General features: G+C 41.4%; 1 protein-coding gene across 1 annotated transcript in view; it reads right to left on the bottom strand.

Moving 5' to 3' along the window:
* The window catches only part of T265_00945 (hypothetical protein), a gene marked incomplete at both ends in the record, with an annotated part of 53,791 nt that overhangs the window by 15,179 nt on the left and 21,246 nt on the right, over positions 1-17,366 (bottom strand). The window contains 5 exons of the mRNA XM_009164860.1: positions 1,504-1,705; positions 3,789-3,910; positions 7,834-8,290; positions 14,943-15,184; positions 16,214-16,253. Coding sequence (XP_009163124.1) covers positions 1,504-1,705; positions 3,789-3,910; positions 7,834-8,290; positions 14,943-15,184; positions 16,214-16,253 — 1,063 coding nt within the window. The remainder of the gene's footprint in view (positions 1-1,503; positions 1,706-3,788; positions 3,911-7,833; positions 8,291-14,942; positions 15,185-16,213; positions 16,254-17,366) is intronic.

The following is a 17,366-nucleotide window of genomic DNA, read 5'->3' as shown; positions in this document are numbered from 1 at the left end:
AAATCGAAAAACATCTGACCATACAGGGCATTAGTGCATACAAAACTTATGACGACCGAATTCTACAGGTGGCATTGAGCGGAAATAACAGGTTTACTCTGGGGCGTTGCATACGCAACTGATACAGCAATCAGTTACCTTGGAAAAGTTTACCCTCATTTGTCCACTTAGTACGTATTTTTAGGACATTATGGATCGTCAAATTGGATCAGAAATGGTCGTTGGCTTGTTCGCTGAGCTAGGCAGATCGGTTGCAAAAGTTTCCTCATTAATCGAGGTGACATCATCAGTGGTGCCTAACGGTGGGTTAATGGTTATGTTTGGATCAGATAACTAAATAAACTAAAACTGCCCTACAGACCAGTTAACTCATGGTTCTGGAAAGGTAAAAACTGAGGATATTTTCCTATTAAATTTAATTGCATTCGATTTAATTTATCCCCGATGGTCACGAGGGGGAACAAAGCCAGTGAGCAGGACATGTTTTCGGTGATTAATTAAGTTAAGTTGATCTGACCAGGCGATCCAAACAAGCCCTAATCAGATCAGAAGCGGAGTATTTTCTTTTCAGTTGAATGGGCAGCACACGGGCTTTTATAGGTTTAATCTGTTTTGATATTCACGGTTTCGAAATATCACTTCCTGTGAGTTGATATAAACAAGAGTCGATTCATTCCTCTTCAACCTTTTCATCGGTTCAATATACCAGCACGTCATTAATGAAACGCACGCACGGGTTTGTTTTAGATTGAGAGGGCTATTAATCAAAACTGGGACCTTCGTCCATAGGAGGGGGTTAGAGGGGGTCGAACACAGGAGACGGTGGTTTGTGGATTTCAGCAAAACTTACCCCTGTGCTTACCAGGTTTTACGCTCTCTAATTTACCTGAGTTATCTAAGTTAAGATTTCGACCGATTTTATCCCAGATTCAGATCAATGTAGTCCGTTTTGCTCTGGAATACCATTAAGATTGGGCAAGGTTACTCAAACCCTGGAAGGTTTCACCTTCAAGGGTACAAAAGTACGCTTAATTTCCGGAGAAAAAATAGGAGTAGCTTGCTTCGTTTACGATCCAATCCAAATAAAAAAAAAATACGAGGTTTGCACACGGCAGCGGATCAGTCGAATTTTACGTGCTACTAATGAATGAACGCTTTGTCAGTCTCACCGATTGATACCACCTTCTCCCATCCATCTAGAAGACGTAAGCACAAATTTCTCAATCTTTACAAGTGAACTTGTTAGCGCGAGGACTCAAACACAAAACAATTCACTTATTTGAGTTCGACCAGCAGGTCTGTTAGTCGATATCAACTGTAATCTTGTCGCTATTTTAACAGGAATTGTTCATAAAACAACTCGAATTTATGCGCTGAATGTCGTCTTCTGCAAACAATATGATTATCGTGCTTCTAGCAGTTGCTAGCAACGCTACCGATAGAAATTACGAGCAAACATCATATTAGTCTGATATAAGACCATACTTAAACGACCATACTTACCAGACCGCAAGTGGTTACTTTGAGGAGTTTTCTGCGCTTTTGCGGATAATTCAGCTGCGCGCCGCTCCGCAATATCAGCTCCACTTCGCACATCTTCCAAGGGAATTGGGGTCTGACGGCTTGGTAATGCGTTGTGAAATCGAGATAAGTGGGTCTCCTTGTGTGCTGATTGTGATTCATTGTGTAGATCAGCGGAATTTTCCTTCAGAACAGAGGTAAAGTGATTATTAGGCCGACGGTGCTTCATCTGTTTTCAGAAAGCCACATATTCTTTGGGAAGTAACTCGTTATTCACCTTCACATCACAAGCTCTGTACGAGCCTAGTTCACACATGCAGCGCAACCATATTATTGCAAAACATCTTCGGGAAATGCAAGCACATTTATTGGTGAAATGAGCTATTGTTCGCTGATATTCTACCTCTATGATTGAAATTATCGCAGGCATTTTTGTGACGGAGCCCTGAGGTAGTGCGACACGAGGCCACCAAAATATCTTCATTATATTTTAACATACCACTGTAAAACGCCTCGGAAACGTAATCTGTGAGATCTCTTGTGAACGGACCAACATTCCAGTGACCTTTTACTAACATTTGTACGTCAATCAGCCCTTTAAGTCTGTAACAGATTTTGCCATTTTCTGCAACCCGGCACCTTGATATGAAACCATGATCTGGAAAAACACATGGGCCCTTATTATAGCGCTACGGTAAGGCCATACCACAGTTTGAACTGCCAACTACTCTCACCAACCACCCGCGATGGTGGTTGAATCCTGCAGTACATGCAGGAACAGCCGGAACGTCAATATTATTTTTATTTGAACCTAATTGGAAGCGGTAGGCCTTTTCGACCAAACGATTCTTCACCATTCGGGGAAACTTTTCCAGGTCTCACACTGACTTCTTTTCTTTCAAAGTTTACTCCATCAGTGCAATGAAGCTAGCTTTCGCAACCGTTGGGAGAAAAGCTTTTCACGTCACACAACCTTGTCTCTCTTGAGTTAGCCTATTTTTTTCAAGCAAGATGGTCACAACAACCGATTACCTGGATCTTCTCGAAAGAAATGTATGCCTAATAGTGGTTACTGGAGTGCGCTCTTGTGGACCCTTCAAGAAAGCAGTTTTTCTTGAAGCATGTGTAGGCAATACAAAGCTGTTTGACCTGCAAAATATGTCAGTACGATTTCTGTTCGCTTGATCACGGGTAGCGCTCTTTAGGCCATCCCTATAAAGATGATAATGTCTCAAATAAGTTGAATGAGAAGTTTATCGGTGGCGTTAACTCAAAATCACTCACGACCAACCGTGAACACCACGATTTTTGAAGGGCCTGTGGAAAGTTGAAAGCATGGCTTGAGTTCCGGTACTCCCGATTACATTAACAAGGAGTTTATCAAACTGCTGGCTACCGGGTACGAATTAGGGGGTTGTTGAAACAGAAAGCTGCTTTTGAAATGAAGACACCCACGATACTTGCCAGGTTCCGACCCATGCTGTCCATGTTATGATATCGGAAGCACTCATCCAGAAGTAACTTAGTGGTAGTGCTAAAATTTTAAGAATTGTATATCTGGCTTGTACGGCTGAATAGAAAGAGAGAAAGACTGATGACCACGTTTTAATTAAGGAAAGAATTTGACAACACGCAGTAGTCAGATAAAAATGAGACTTCCAGTAACATGCAGGTCCGCGAGCGAGATTATAAACGGTATCAAACCTGGCGTCTAAAAGGGGTATCTGGGTACGCAAAATTTAAATCACCACAAAACCTTTTATGAAACCTAGTAAACAGAGAGATTGATTGAAAGGTAACAGAATAGGCGGTTTCTCGTTGAACAAAGGGTACCGGGATAAACTCGTGATTACACTGATTTCTACTTCAACATCGGCCATGTATTGAAAAGCAGAAAAAATAGACGCATTTGTTCGGCTATTTTATCCTTAGGGTCCATAGCTGCCAAAAAACCCTAAAACATTCACAAAGGCTGAAACAGAGATAGGTTGTCCAAACCTAGGCCGCAACAACCACGGTACCACGTTAAGTTCAAACAACGGACCTCCTGATTGTTAAATAGTGTCCCAACAAAGATTGTAATGCGAGTTCCAAGATGTATCGAGCTTGGAAGCTAAGTAGCATCCACAAAAAATACTACATCGACAGTTGCCGACAGAATTAAGCAAAGAGTGTAACATAGTAAAAATGAATGGAACTGCTAAAGGAGACGAATAAAGCTGACAAATCAGATCGCATTTCCGACTACATTTGTCACGACAGCCTACCGAGTTGGGTGTCGTTGAGCGGCTGAATCTGCTGGGAAGTCTTCTTCCGGTTTGTCTTGGCCGGTCTGCTGTTAACCCGGTCAGGCGATTGCCGTTTGCCTCTGAAAGCTCCGTTCCTTCACCTGGAACATTTGAACGAGGAAAAGGACGAAAGTGGTTAGTAAATATTAAAAAATACCACTTATATTCAAGATATCATGGATTGGATGTCGAATTTTAAAGCCCCAGTTGCCAGGTCCTGTCTCAATCGGACAAGTTTTGTCAAATGAGAGTCTCCTCGGTTACATGACCTTTCGTCGCCATCAAATGCAGACCAATTTATGAATCATTCAAGGAGGTAGATCGTAGCACTAGAATAACAACGCAACGTCATCAAGCATATTTCACATACTCTCGGCAATTTATCTGTTTAGTTAGACATATGAACTGATTTCCGGGGATACCGAGCTATAGGAGAACAGAGACCACCGAATATTACCGAGCTATACCTTTGCTTTATCGGCTTAAACATTTCTACAGACATACGGAATACTGATAATAAATATTTTAACCTTGAAACCATCTTGCGAACACAGCATACGGGACTTACGTCGGATGAATAGCTAAGATGAAGTTGCGCGACACAAGTGTCCGAGCCAAAATCATAATTATTACTGAGTTTATCAAGGCATGTACTTATTACAATTAGAGACCGTGTTTTATGTGTTCCATCACTCATCAATAAAATTACTAGGATTAGGTTTCCTGGCGCAGCCAGCACAAAGAAATACACATCAGTACGATGTGCAGCTAGTATGAGGGAAGAGCAAGAATTTAAATTAGTGAACATCTTACAAACATGTAATCAGCTTCAATTACGCAAACAGAGAAACAAGTTTGTTTCCTTCTGATTTAGTACTCTAAGGACGTAAGGTTCACTTTTATAGGTTCCTCCCCGCAGCCGGGGAGAAGCTTAGTGAGCAATCAATATGCTCATCTCGAAACTCGAGTTGCCAGTTTATCAAGCTTTTTCACGTTAGCACGTCGTAATATGCTTCTTAAGGTATTCCGGTAAACTCCTCATGGTTTCAAGATTCAAAATGCCCGGTAAGAAGCTCTCACTCTGTGCAAATTTGAAGTGTTTCATGGAATGTTCAAACTCAGAGCATGACAGCATACATGATTTCATGCCCCAAAGCATATTTTAAAGGAACATTATATAGCCTGCAGATTGCCGTCAGTACGATTGATGATTTGTGCAAAGACGTAAGGATTCCATCCATACATTTCACAATGACCACAGTGTCCCGAGAGTAAAACGCGCAGATTTGTTCGTCGTACATTTTACAAAAAATGGATAACTGTTTCCGTTGTGTAAGAACTGCATGTAAAACTCTGATTTCTGTGGTTGCTGAGACGGTCGGCTAATGCACGTTAACAGCTTGAAGGATAAGATGCCCACCTACTACATATTTGTGCTTGTGAATGTCCCGCAAACCATGTAGGTGGCAGGACACTGTCCATCTTTAAGAATAGGTGAGTGCACGACATCCTGAAAACGTTCTGACAAACGGAATCACGTGATTATTGTGACTGCTGTTCAACTGATAGATACAATCACCAAATTAATCTAATCAAATCATTCAGTGTAATCTGTTGAGCACCACCGCAAGGAAGTTCAAAAAAATGCACTGCCTGTAGTCGCAGTAATTGCGAATCGACCAGGAAAACCTAGGCTTTGAAATCAGGGGCATTCTGTGCAAGCGCTTTACCGGCCGCCACCTACAAGGTTCACAGGTCAAAATGTGCCCAACAGTGATCCATAAGTGAATCTCCAGTTTGAGGTGCGACTTCACTGATTGGCCTCAGTGACCAATTTCATTGCAGCTTACTATTCTTTTAGACCTTAACACCATTTTATATCCGCGTGTGTAGTTGACAGACAAGATCACGTCAAAAGTATAAGATTGCAATGTCTTCTAAATCATGATGGACATACTTCGCGGGCCACGTACAGGAGGTACTCGTGGGCAAAGAGAACCGGAAATACCGGTGAAAATAGATATAGGGTGCCACACGTTAAACAAGGAACTTGCAGACATGGCACACACTGAGTAACATTCGGAACTCCCTGTTGCTGAAAAAAATGTGGCCATCCACCATAAAACGCAAACTTAAATTCATGTTTTCATACAAATTAGGAACTCTGCTTTATTTTTCTTAAGATAACTACTACCCATGAATTTCCTTGTACTGATGCTTTGGTGCATTGCAGGAGATCATTAGATACCAATTGAACGACATCGACTGGTAAGGAAAGTATACAATTGTTACGCAAGTGTTCAAATATCGTGCTGCAATATTTCAGTAGACGAGACCTGCTTAAGAAAAAGTGCTACTTACAACTCAGTATAGAATACTCCCCCATTTTAATCACATGTCTGGCCTCTGAGCTACAAGAAAAGTGGCATTTGTACACTCTGTAAGTGATTTCGCTTGGTCGAGATAGCTTTATTTGACCTGCACCTGTAGATCAAACGCCTTTTAGATGGCTTCAGTTCCTGAAGATTCGACGGCAAACTGTCATCTAGTTAATCAGAGCAGCGCAGAAGTTGCGTCGAACGTCATGCACATTCGCTTTTTACAAATTGTGCTAAGATGTGGTTTATTTCTACCCTTCAATTTTGTCTCTCATTGGCACAAAGCTCGTTTTCGAAACAAGCATATGGCTCCACAATCAAGTGATTAGGTGTTCAAGTAAGACGTACGGTTGATGGAACTCGGAGCCCGTGCAGAAATGACGGCTCCCAAGAAACGTGAAACTGGAAATGGGCTGATGATAATTTTCCAACAATCCTTGTCAAGAAAAATACATTCCGATATCTGAAATACGGAGCTAATTAAAACACAAGAGAGCCTATGCACGGAACATTTTGTTGGGACGAAACGAAGGATTCACCTTCGATTCATTCGGGTCTCGCGTTATTGCAAAATTGTGTTTGCGAATAATGCATATCAACACATGAATATGATCTGATTTCACATCAGTGTTACGTACTTCATCTGATTCAAGATATCACTAGGCCATCAAGTCACCAAGAAGCGCAAACAGTAGTTCAATCTGTTGGTTTTTCCTATCAGGAATCCATTTTTCAATCATAGGACCGCCAGAAGCAACTAGAATCCTACGTAAACTGCTTTCGGGTCGATGATCTGATTCAACTTTTTTTAAATACAAAATTTTGCAGCAGCAAACTGTTCATATGCGAGCACAATCCTTTGTACGGCTTGTTCTCAAAACAGAATAAGAACAAATAGTTGGGAAAAACACTAACACTAAAGTGGCTCGCGGCTGTGTAAGCCAAAACCGAATAATTCAACAAGTTTATTCGACCAGGTAGAGTTCCGCCACAGCTTACGGGAATGGGAAAGGCTTTGTGGGAACGAATCAGATGTGCAGTATCATTTGGGAGTTGCTGTACACTGTGAAAATCAGCGCTACGTAAGCTGAAAACACAATGCCAAAAAAACTTAATGAGTTGCGTGACACACGGAAACATCTAACCAATGTATGCATCAGTTTGCTGAAGGTCGAAAACTGGTCCGTTGGCAAACGAAAAACAGAGCCTAATGTGAGTTTGACCGCCAGTGTGATCACACTTTGTATTCTTTCTTGAAAAAAAACCTACTCTTCTGGTAACTATTTCAAGTCCCTGGGAATTCGTAAAGGCTTATCTTGATTCGTAACAATTGAATATGAGTACAATAGAGCCCACGTTTACGTCATCCGCTCCGTTCTAATGATCGAATCTTTGTTTGAAGGGGTCCGAATATACTAGAAACTATTGATCACTTCTTATGTTTAGTCACGCTGTAAGCAATAAACTCGGGTGCGTCCAAAAATTTCAATGTCTAAAGTTTGGATGGGGAGATTTTCAAAAATCTAACTGTCATGTATTCACTTCAGTCCATTGCAATTTATCAGCGGACAGCTGCGGAACTGTTGAAGCTATGGATACACAAACAAGAGGTAATCTTCCAGGTCTTTTCAAAATAAAAAACTAACCTGAACGACGTTCATCCACTATCGAAATAGAGCGTTCAGTCTGTTCTGATCGATCAGGGGTTTGTTTCCATTTTGAGATTCTTTCGCCGGTTTTCTCGGTATTCGTTTGGCAGTCTGGTGGGTTTGAGGGATTTAATTTACTTTCAGACCGTCCGGAAGCATGCGTAATCGAGATTCTGGTATCACGGTGAGTTCCTGAGCTCCCCAAAGCATTGACGTGTGCTCTGCCACCTGATGTGTTATTATGCATGGCGGTAGTGGACACAGGCTTGGTGGCCAACTTAGGCGGCTCATTGCTTTTCACACCAAGGGTTGTCATCGGTCCACTGGTGACTGACGGTGAACTGACCGAACTAACCCGAACAGTGGACCCAGTATTGGGGAGGTTGCCGTTGTGAAGCGATGTGGTTGTTATGCCAACCGGTTTGATGCCAGCTGATGCGGATGCATTGTTGTGCTGTAACGAATTTGAACATACAAACACATTCGAATTGCAGCAATTGTGAGCAACGATTCGATATCACACAAACGGTGAATATGCAGCGCACAATTTCAGGCTCACGAGTGAATACACATCTCCTAAATAAACGTCAACCTGGTTGTTTGACACCCACGGGGCACAAAACATCCCATCAGTGTGCCGTAATTTAGCTTCTTTTACGTGCTAACCTAAAGTTTAATCAATATCTCTCGACTAGCTAGCTGCGCACAAAACGAACATTGTTCGGTTTTCTTGGCCCAGCTTACTACAACAGACAGTTCTGGCAATAGTCATAAGAAAGTGGCAAAACATGTTCATCTTACTACGTGAAAATTCGAATGAAAACTGTGAACGATATGACAATAGTGTTATCTCGGTTGGCTTAATAACTTTAAATTGAGAGAAACCGAAAATAACGGGAAGTTTTGTAGCTTATGTAGCGTACAAGGTCGTCGTTAGGGAGCGGATGGAATCCTAACAGTTCGCCAGATCAGTCAGCACAACCACTGATTCACAGCTGCGGTCCAGTCCGTTCTTTAACAAGGCACCAATGAACCGTTTGCAATCAAACGTCCCAGCTAAGTGAACAAAGCAACCGACAGAAACCAAAACTCCAAGCTCAGAAAACTGACCAACGGGTTTTTCGCATTCATTCCGTTGAGGCAGCTTAATGGTTTCCAGAACACTTGGTGGAGTCTTCTGTGCACCGATTCCATGAAGGAAACTCAACGAAAAACAAACAGTTCGGATGGATAAAATTGCACCAAACAGTTCACACCAAATCTTGGGTTAGAGTTGTCCCTCTAAAAGTAAAGAAGCTAGTTTACCAAAATGTTTGTAGCAGAACTCACAACCCATCATTGGTGACTTTTGTGACCGTATCCCGCCTAAATTCAAAATACATATACCATCAGCGGTCACTGAGTTTCTGGAAAACGGTTTCCAATTCTCAATAAGGGATGAAGAAGCTTCTCACTTCCTAAGTCAATACGAAAAACCTGAATTTTTCAATATGGTAATTTGTCCAAACAGCTCATCAAGAGTTACCCGATAGATATGGGATCACTAAGGTCCTTAAAAAATTTTCGAACGTTGTAACTTTTTACCGGTAGGTGTCAAAAACGATACTTGATTACATTACAGCTGATCCAATTCTAAGTGTGCAATATATTCCTCTGTCATTTCGGGTATTCGTGCAGTTTTCGAATGGCATGCAAATGAAACGTTACATAACCTTATGGAGAATTCCGAAGTTTTCTCGATAGTCATTTCCCTTACCCCTCCCCCCCAAACACCCTGCTGGAGATCATGGGTTCTTTCACTGAGGTAGGCACTCCAATTGCAATAGAATTGTTTAGTGAATCAGTGAACGAACGGACGACACTGATTTCCTCAAGCAAAATGACAAAATACAAGCCGAATCAAACCTGGATATTGCAGAATCTAAGTGACAGTGGTATCAACGACGAGTACAAGCAAGCGAATAAGAAAAACCACTAGCTTTCGTGTATTCCCTGCTTGAACGAGCTTCTCAAATCCTCACAACATACATAACCTAGGTACGTTAGAATGGAATTCTGAAGTAACTACGTAACCATAAATTCATCATACCACTTGGTCCATACGGTTGGCGTAGGTGCAAAGTTTCTGTAGTGGCTTAGATAAACTTGTGCTTATATAAACAACACGAGAATTTCCGAAAATTGGACCACCAGTTATGTGCGGGGTGAAAAGTATAAAGACTTTGTTTGACTCTCAGCCTGGTGCCAAGGAAGTTCACTTACATGGACTATTTAGATCAACAAACATGTTGACTGTCATTGGTGAACGGGCTTTTTCCTGGATGCCGCGTTTACTTGTTGAGTGACTGCGAAATTCTGCATCCAAAAATCCTCAAGTCAAGTACATTTTAACCGTATATTAATGTCTTCGCCCCTAGAACTTAAAGCCTTATGCTGTTGTCGGTGCGTTAGTTTGATTGACGATGTGTACAGACAAACGTTTAGAGAACTTTGTGCCATGTTACTTCACTATTTTTTACAGTGAAACTCAGGCGGAGGAGTCCACTATGGTCCCAAATGTCAACCGAAACCTTGTGTAACACCGACATGTCAGCGTACAACAATTAGCAGAAAAGGTATACGTTCAGTTCAAGATTGCCCTGTATTTTTTAAACCGCATCGCCTATGTTAGACGCTTAAGTTCGAATCTAATGGTCCAGAAGGAGTATCGTTTTGAATTCACCTCAAAAGCAAGCTTCGCATCAGCGTTAACATCTGAGATTTCCTGTTACCCTTAGGAAGGCATTTCAACCCACTTTCCAAGTCCCAGTGTAATAAAAAAAGCATAAATGGTAAGCTGAAAAGCCATTTGTGCAATACAACGGTTAATCACAAAGAGAAATGCCAAAAGAGTGATTCAATTCAGCTTACACTCCCGCGAAAAGTAGTCTAGGACCTAAAAATAGGACTATTACCCTTAAAGGGACGACGCTGGCCTAATGGTTTGAGTTAAAACGAAAGTTTGCGGAAAGGGACAGAATAGCTCGGTGATCTCTGCTCCACTATTCCCCAAAACAGACTACTATTTAAATGTAACGAGAAACGAAGTAAGCATTCATAGCCCCGAAAAACTGAGGGGCAGGTCACATTTCAGAAGGTAAGGGCCTTCAGTCGTGTAGATGGTTCGAACAGAGAACGTGTCTATAATCATCGCCAGCAGCTCTAAAAAATGCATATTTTCCGTACAGTGGTTCCAGCTTCCATAACCTCCCTCAACGATGATTTGGGGAGGTGAGGTAGATAGCTACGCGTTGGAAGCGATAGCTGGTCTAATTGACGTGTAAACGCAGGGCTGTCAGCGGACTTTCCATCGGGGTGTTTCGGACAGGAGCTATACATCTAAAGCAACAGCTCGGATGCATGATGTAGCGACTGAGGTACGCCTTATGCTTTGTGGTCCGACTTGGGGTCCTTATCCAGGGAGACGACAATGACCAGCGCTGCTGAGTTTCCTGGTAACGGCCTTCACACTCCGCTGTCAAGTTTCCACCCTTCGCATGGTCATGGGAAAAGAGCCGCTTGAGGAATTTGGCCGACTAGCATATGGAACATGAGACCAAGTCAGCAAAACCAGCAAGCTCTCTTTTTTGATTACATCTTATGTACATTCGTATATATACTTTGATATATTTGTTCATCTACAGCTCAAGCAGTACACCAAACATCACCATAATTTGGAAAATCTGGCCCATGCTGGGCTATTAGAAAGAGCTAAGACAATTCTGGACTTGTATAAGAAGGTCTATAGCGTAAATTCGAACTTGATCAACCAGACAATTCTCTGCCTCCAGTTAAGTCAAAGCAAAGCTCTGATCTTTTACTCGCTTTATCGTTCGACGGAAATTGGTCCTAATTTCCCGTAACAACCTGGTTTTATAAAAAAGTGTTGCACTCGATAAAATTTAAAACTCCGTATAGAAAGTATGTGATCGGCACTATGTTGAGTACCTGGTTTTGACAATCCTAATTCAAGGTCTACTCGAGATAAACACCCGCATATCTCATACATGTGAAAGATTCAAACTTCGACACACCCCGTTGTGCCCAAGCGGTAACAGAGCGTCACAATTTTAAGAGTCCTTTATAGTCCATGATATGACTACTATGAAGCGCTCCTGAATAGATCGCTACACTCAACCTCAGAAATAAACTGCATCAACCTTTCACACATAATTGGAGATGGTTGGTTTTTGCTTCAAGTTGGAGCAACCCTATAGAGCAGGCTGCCTCATGTATCAGCTAAGCCAAGTGGCTTAGTGTACTGTCACGTACCAGCACAAGCACACTCAGTACAAACGAATAGACAACAAATACCATACAAGTGCTGGAATTCGATAGACACACTAATGAAATGACCTTTGTTGACAGCAAGTTAAACAACATCACTGAATGCCTTCCAGAATAGTGCACTTCAAATGGGCTGATGTCAGAACCAGCTTTCAGGTTCAACATTCTGCCGTCTGGTCTTGAAAAGAAATCCGGCCACACTGTCTCACAGTTTGAGGCTTTTGGCAGTACTAGATTAAGCTAGGAGGAAACTTCATTTCCGACTGGGATGTCAAGTCGAATTTTGCGATCACACAGCGGTCATCTCTTCAGTGGATAGCCTGATTGAGACACATGTGATGCATGTTAGATTAAATGTGTGTGCCTGAAAATTTTCTATTGGTAAGAAAATAAATGCAAACCAGCGGTGAGTTTCAACCTCATAATGAGGACAAAAAAGTTCCTCGCTAAACAGTTTTCTGATAAGCAGAATACGGGTTGTATATTTTACTTCTGTTTCAAGCACGTGGTTCCAAAGTTTTTCACCAAAGGTACATTTCTGGCATTCATAGTGCAACAATAAATCGCGTTTTTTGACAAAAGGTGTGTTACAAATGTTGTGTTTCTGACAAGCCGAAGATTTCACTTCGATTCGGATGAATTGCACCAAATTCCGAGTATCGTACCAACAATTCAGAAACCTGTAAGATTCACACATCTATCAGTTAACTTTCGCAACGGAAATATGTTCCCTGAGCAAGTGTTCTTCTTATTGGCTAATGAGAGTGCAATCTCTTATATTATGATTGATTGATATATTTTGGTTTGTTTATCGTGCTATTGAAGCACTATGAACTGAGACAGTTACCGCCAGCGGTGTCCTCACATTTGGCTCTTCTAAACGTAACAAGGATTCTACTTCTAGATTAAGCAAATGTGACATTTATGTGCTTGGCCTTCTTTCTCTCAATCATTATTTTGAGTTTTTGTTAGATTTGTCCAAATAAAACCGGGATGGGTTCCAATTCATCTCATCAATGTAATCAGTGATACGACAGGTTCCACAATTTCGGTACAATGCGCATTTATTCCAGCCAGGCATATGGCAATGTTTTCTGGCGACAACTCAAATGGCGATATACAAAAGTAAAATACTCTACCGTTTGAGTGTAGAAAAATATGAAAGTAAAGCCGATTTCATGAGGATGTGTTTTCTGCTTTAAATACACAAGGAACTGATATTGTTATTACCATCGCGAAATTGGCAGAAGTCGTATGACGTTTCACGGGTATGTTTGACATCCCTACATTGGAGCAAGCTTCCAGTTTTGGGGCAGTTAAGTGGTAGGCCAAAGATCGTTTTAATTGTCTATTTCACAAACTCAGTACAGCACTCAGGTACTGTTCTCAACCGTCCTTTTTGTTTTCCATCAAAACTTGTTTTCTGATCTCACAGAAACGAACCAAAAGTCTATCCATACTTCGTGATGTGGCTCATTTCAAGGGTAGGTTCGTGCCTATACGAACTAGGAATGTATGATGGTTCATCTAAAAAATGGATAATACTCGTGGGACAAATAATAAATCTTTGAAAATCCCTGTTTAGTGAGGTGTTTAAAATATCGAATGGTGATTTGACCTTATAAATGGAAAAACTCCCTTTTTTCAAAGGATTTTTGTCCGGTCCATGAGGTCAGTCTATTTTGAGAAGCCGTAAAGCACAATGCTTCCGTGAGGACGGAATCTCCAATAAAGATCCCGAAATCTTCCCTCACCAACAGCACACTATTTTTTTAGCTGAGGGTTTTATTCGTCCAAAAGTCTTTTGGTTGTTCAGTGTGTCCCTTTTCATGCTTCCTGTGCACAATCGGCCAAGCTACAGAGGGATTCAGGCAAGACCAGTAGCGAAGTATGTCCTGGCAACGCAATGTAACCACATGACCGCTACCGACTACCTAGGACCGACTACTCTTCAAAAAATTTTTACTGCACAAAAGAAGGCTCATACGTATGAAACAAATTTGGTTGCTTAATGCATTTACCAAATACAGTGGCCGTAAATAAACCAAAGAGGCTATAGCTAGGATTTTAGGAGGTGAAGCTGTAACTCTGGACCGATAGTGGCTAACTAACAGTGAAGGTTTGACCAAAAACACACAGTGAATATTCTCCAAGAAATAATGGAAGCAATACGAAAACAAATAACGAAATTTGGCAAATATCAGTTCAGATCTTTTTAATTCCTTATTCGTTGGCTTAGTTCAAATTCTAAGTTTATTTAAAAGCACAAAGTAGTTTGGTTTCCCGGAAATCTATCACTAAGAATACTTAAGTCAAAAATTTCAAACTTTACGCAAATCTTTCGCGATACATCTATGATGACTGCCTGGCATCCAGCTGTACCCGTGAGACTCACTTACAAATTGGACGACCGGAAGTAAACAGGTGATATGAAATGTCAGGGCACATATTCATTTCGGTAAAATCAGTGTGAAAAAGTCTTCCAGTAATCTGCGATTTGCACCACAATTTCACCCAAATTGTGTAGACAAACTGTGAATAAGTAAATATTCACCGGTAATTCCCTCATTTGGAGGCAAAATTTGGCAGTGTTTACTTGCTCCTCTTTGATTCACACACCAAAGCAACATTTCCAATGACTTGCATCGTATTTCTACATCGTTAGGTGCAGAAAAGTGACTCAGTAACAATAGCCATCTTAGATAGCAGCAGTCTATAAAACTGTGACCACTGTAATCAGCCCAAGGCCTCTTTCTCGGATCTTGTAACAAGTAACTTACTGTGGGAGATTCCACCGCATTTTCCTTGTTGGTATCATTGATTGGCGCTACAAAGTTGTCTGGAAATACACCCACTTTTCGTGTCCTGAGATTCCTACCCTTCCACCAGCCATCATCTGGTAAGGACCTGTCCATCACTTGAATTATGTCATCCACCTGCAATTCCAGCTCATCTGGCTGCTTTGGGTCGTAGTCGAATCGAACGCGAACCCGGTCAGTTAGTTCGGGTGAATTTGGAGATTCTGCCGTCAAGTGTACGCAGAAACCATATGTGAAAAGAACAATGGGACCAGTTCATAAGAACAGTAACGTTAAACTTTTAACTCAAAATCATACTGGAAATTGCAATCACATGCTCGCTGGTAATAATTCACATTACGGTCCACATTCAGCGAGGAAAGTACTTATAATGTGAATTTCGTCCCTGGAAAACCGTGTAAACATTCTCTCAAAGGTTGTTACGTAAAGCGGATTACGCATTAGCATTTTCTGTTCAAAGCAATTATCAAAAAGCGTCCGTGTAAGTACTGTATTTTAGGGCTTATAGTAAATACCTAATCTCGAGCGCGCATCCAGGAGGTACACTTTTATTCATTTTGACGTCCTGGTTCATTGTGTGGGGACCTGAACTCTTTGATGCCTTTGCTGTTAATCCATTTGCTGAAACACATGGCTGAAGTAAAGAAATTATGTAACCTTTAATAAAACTGCGAACTCCACCACTCGTACTCGTCAATACCCAAATCACGTCGCAACCCGTTTTTTCAGTCACTTGAAAAAAACGTAAATATACTATGCAAGATTTAGGAACTCCTATATCGTGCTGAATTAATACATCTGATGAACGACAGGCAAGCAATTTTCCGGAAAACTTGCTCAAATTTCACTTTACATGAACTGGGATACTCTAATCGCCATATGGGTACAAAGGCATCTTACACAACAACAGCAAATAGACAATGATCCGCCCAATTGTTTACTAATTGGAAAAATTAAGTTTTGCTTGGGAACTCTGCACAGAATGTAACTAGGACGCATACAAATTTGAGAACGTAGGATGCGTCACACTGACCAAGCCTCTTTATGATGCACAGAATTCTTTCCCGTGTTTTTCTCTCCCACATTTTTGAAATGTGGATGTATGAGCTCGCACAAAAGTACTGACGGAAAACCGTAAAAAAAGGTTTGGCGCGCATTGGGAAGCATGTAACTAGTGAATACAGATCACAGCTATTGGACACAGCCCACAAAGATTAAAAATGTTAGCTTACCTTTCCCAGAAGATGTTTTCTTTTCCTGACTGTTTTCTGCCTACAAGAAGTAAAAAATGTAACATACTTGATACAAATAGATCGTGACAACCTAAGCGAACCCTTTTTGAACTCAAGTGTTATGAATAAAATATTTTCTGAAGAGTATCTGTCTCATTCAGTAAAGTAAAACTCGGTAACCCAGCTGCTAAAAGGATTTGTTGCCCACTTACTTTCTTTTAACGCAGAAAATAGATCTGTTCTGCTGGTGTGTTTGGTTACTTCAAACCAGCAACTGTGATATAAGCAAAGTTGGCCCACTCTACACACGATTTCAGATGACGAAGGCCGTGAAATTGGTATTTATTGAAATTCAAGAGACCAGATCTAATCATCTTAGGCCACAGGTAAACTTGTCCACTACACTGACACCTCAGCCAAAGCACGTTTAGTCCCAAATTTACTGTTTCTGGAATCTCTAGGGTGGCTTTGATAGCATGTGGTCAAACCAATTTAGTAGTCGGTGTTGGATTGCTGTGTTCACAACCTCTGTACCACAGCCAATTTTATATTACCTTTACAGGGAGACAATCAAAAATACCCTCAGGTGCGAGCGACTATATATAAATATTATTTCACATTTCTTGTCGCCTGTGGGCTAGATCTCGTGATCTTACCTCAGAACCGGACACATATCAGAGCCTATTAGTTCTTCAAGGAGTTAGATTAATTTTGTGCCATATACATGGTGTTTCCACCGTTCCTCCGGGAAGTGACGGTCTTCTTGGTTGGCTGCTTTTTGTGGATGGCTGTGTGATTCGTAGAATTTTTCCCCACATCTCTGTGCTTCTAACAGCCGAGCTCATGCTCTGATTTTGTTCATCCACACAAACGTTTCTACGGGAATTGGAAGTCCTGAAAATGATATGCTCAGCTGGCCTGAATGACCATGTCTGAATAGGCGAATGTGTTCAAACTTTGCACCGAATAAACGGACCACAATTCTAGTATTCCTGGATTTCCGATGCGCATCCGACTCGGTTGATCGGTCTGTTCTTCTTGAGACGCTTACCCACCAACGAATGCCCCGGAAGTTTGTAAATATAATACGTTCTTTGTATTCTCAGACTTCTGGCCGTGTGAGAGTGTACGGAGAGCTCTCCAAAAGCTTCCG

Source organism: Opisthorchis viverrini, assembly GCF_000715545.1.
Source record: "Opisthorchis viverrini unplaced genomic scaffold opera_v5_10, whole genome shotgun sequence".
NCBI lineage: Eukaryota > Metazoa > Platyhelminthes > Trematoda > Opisthorchiida > Opisthorchiidae > Opisthorchis > Opisthorchis viverrini.
Note: the sequence above shows the minus strand (reverse complement) of the source record. Positions and strands in the feature narration are given on the sequence as shown.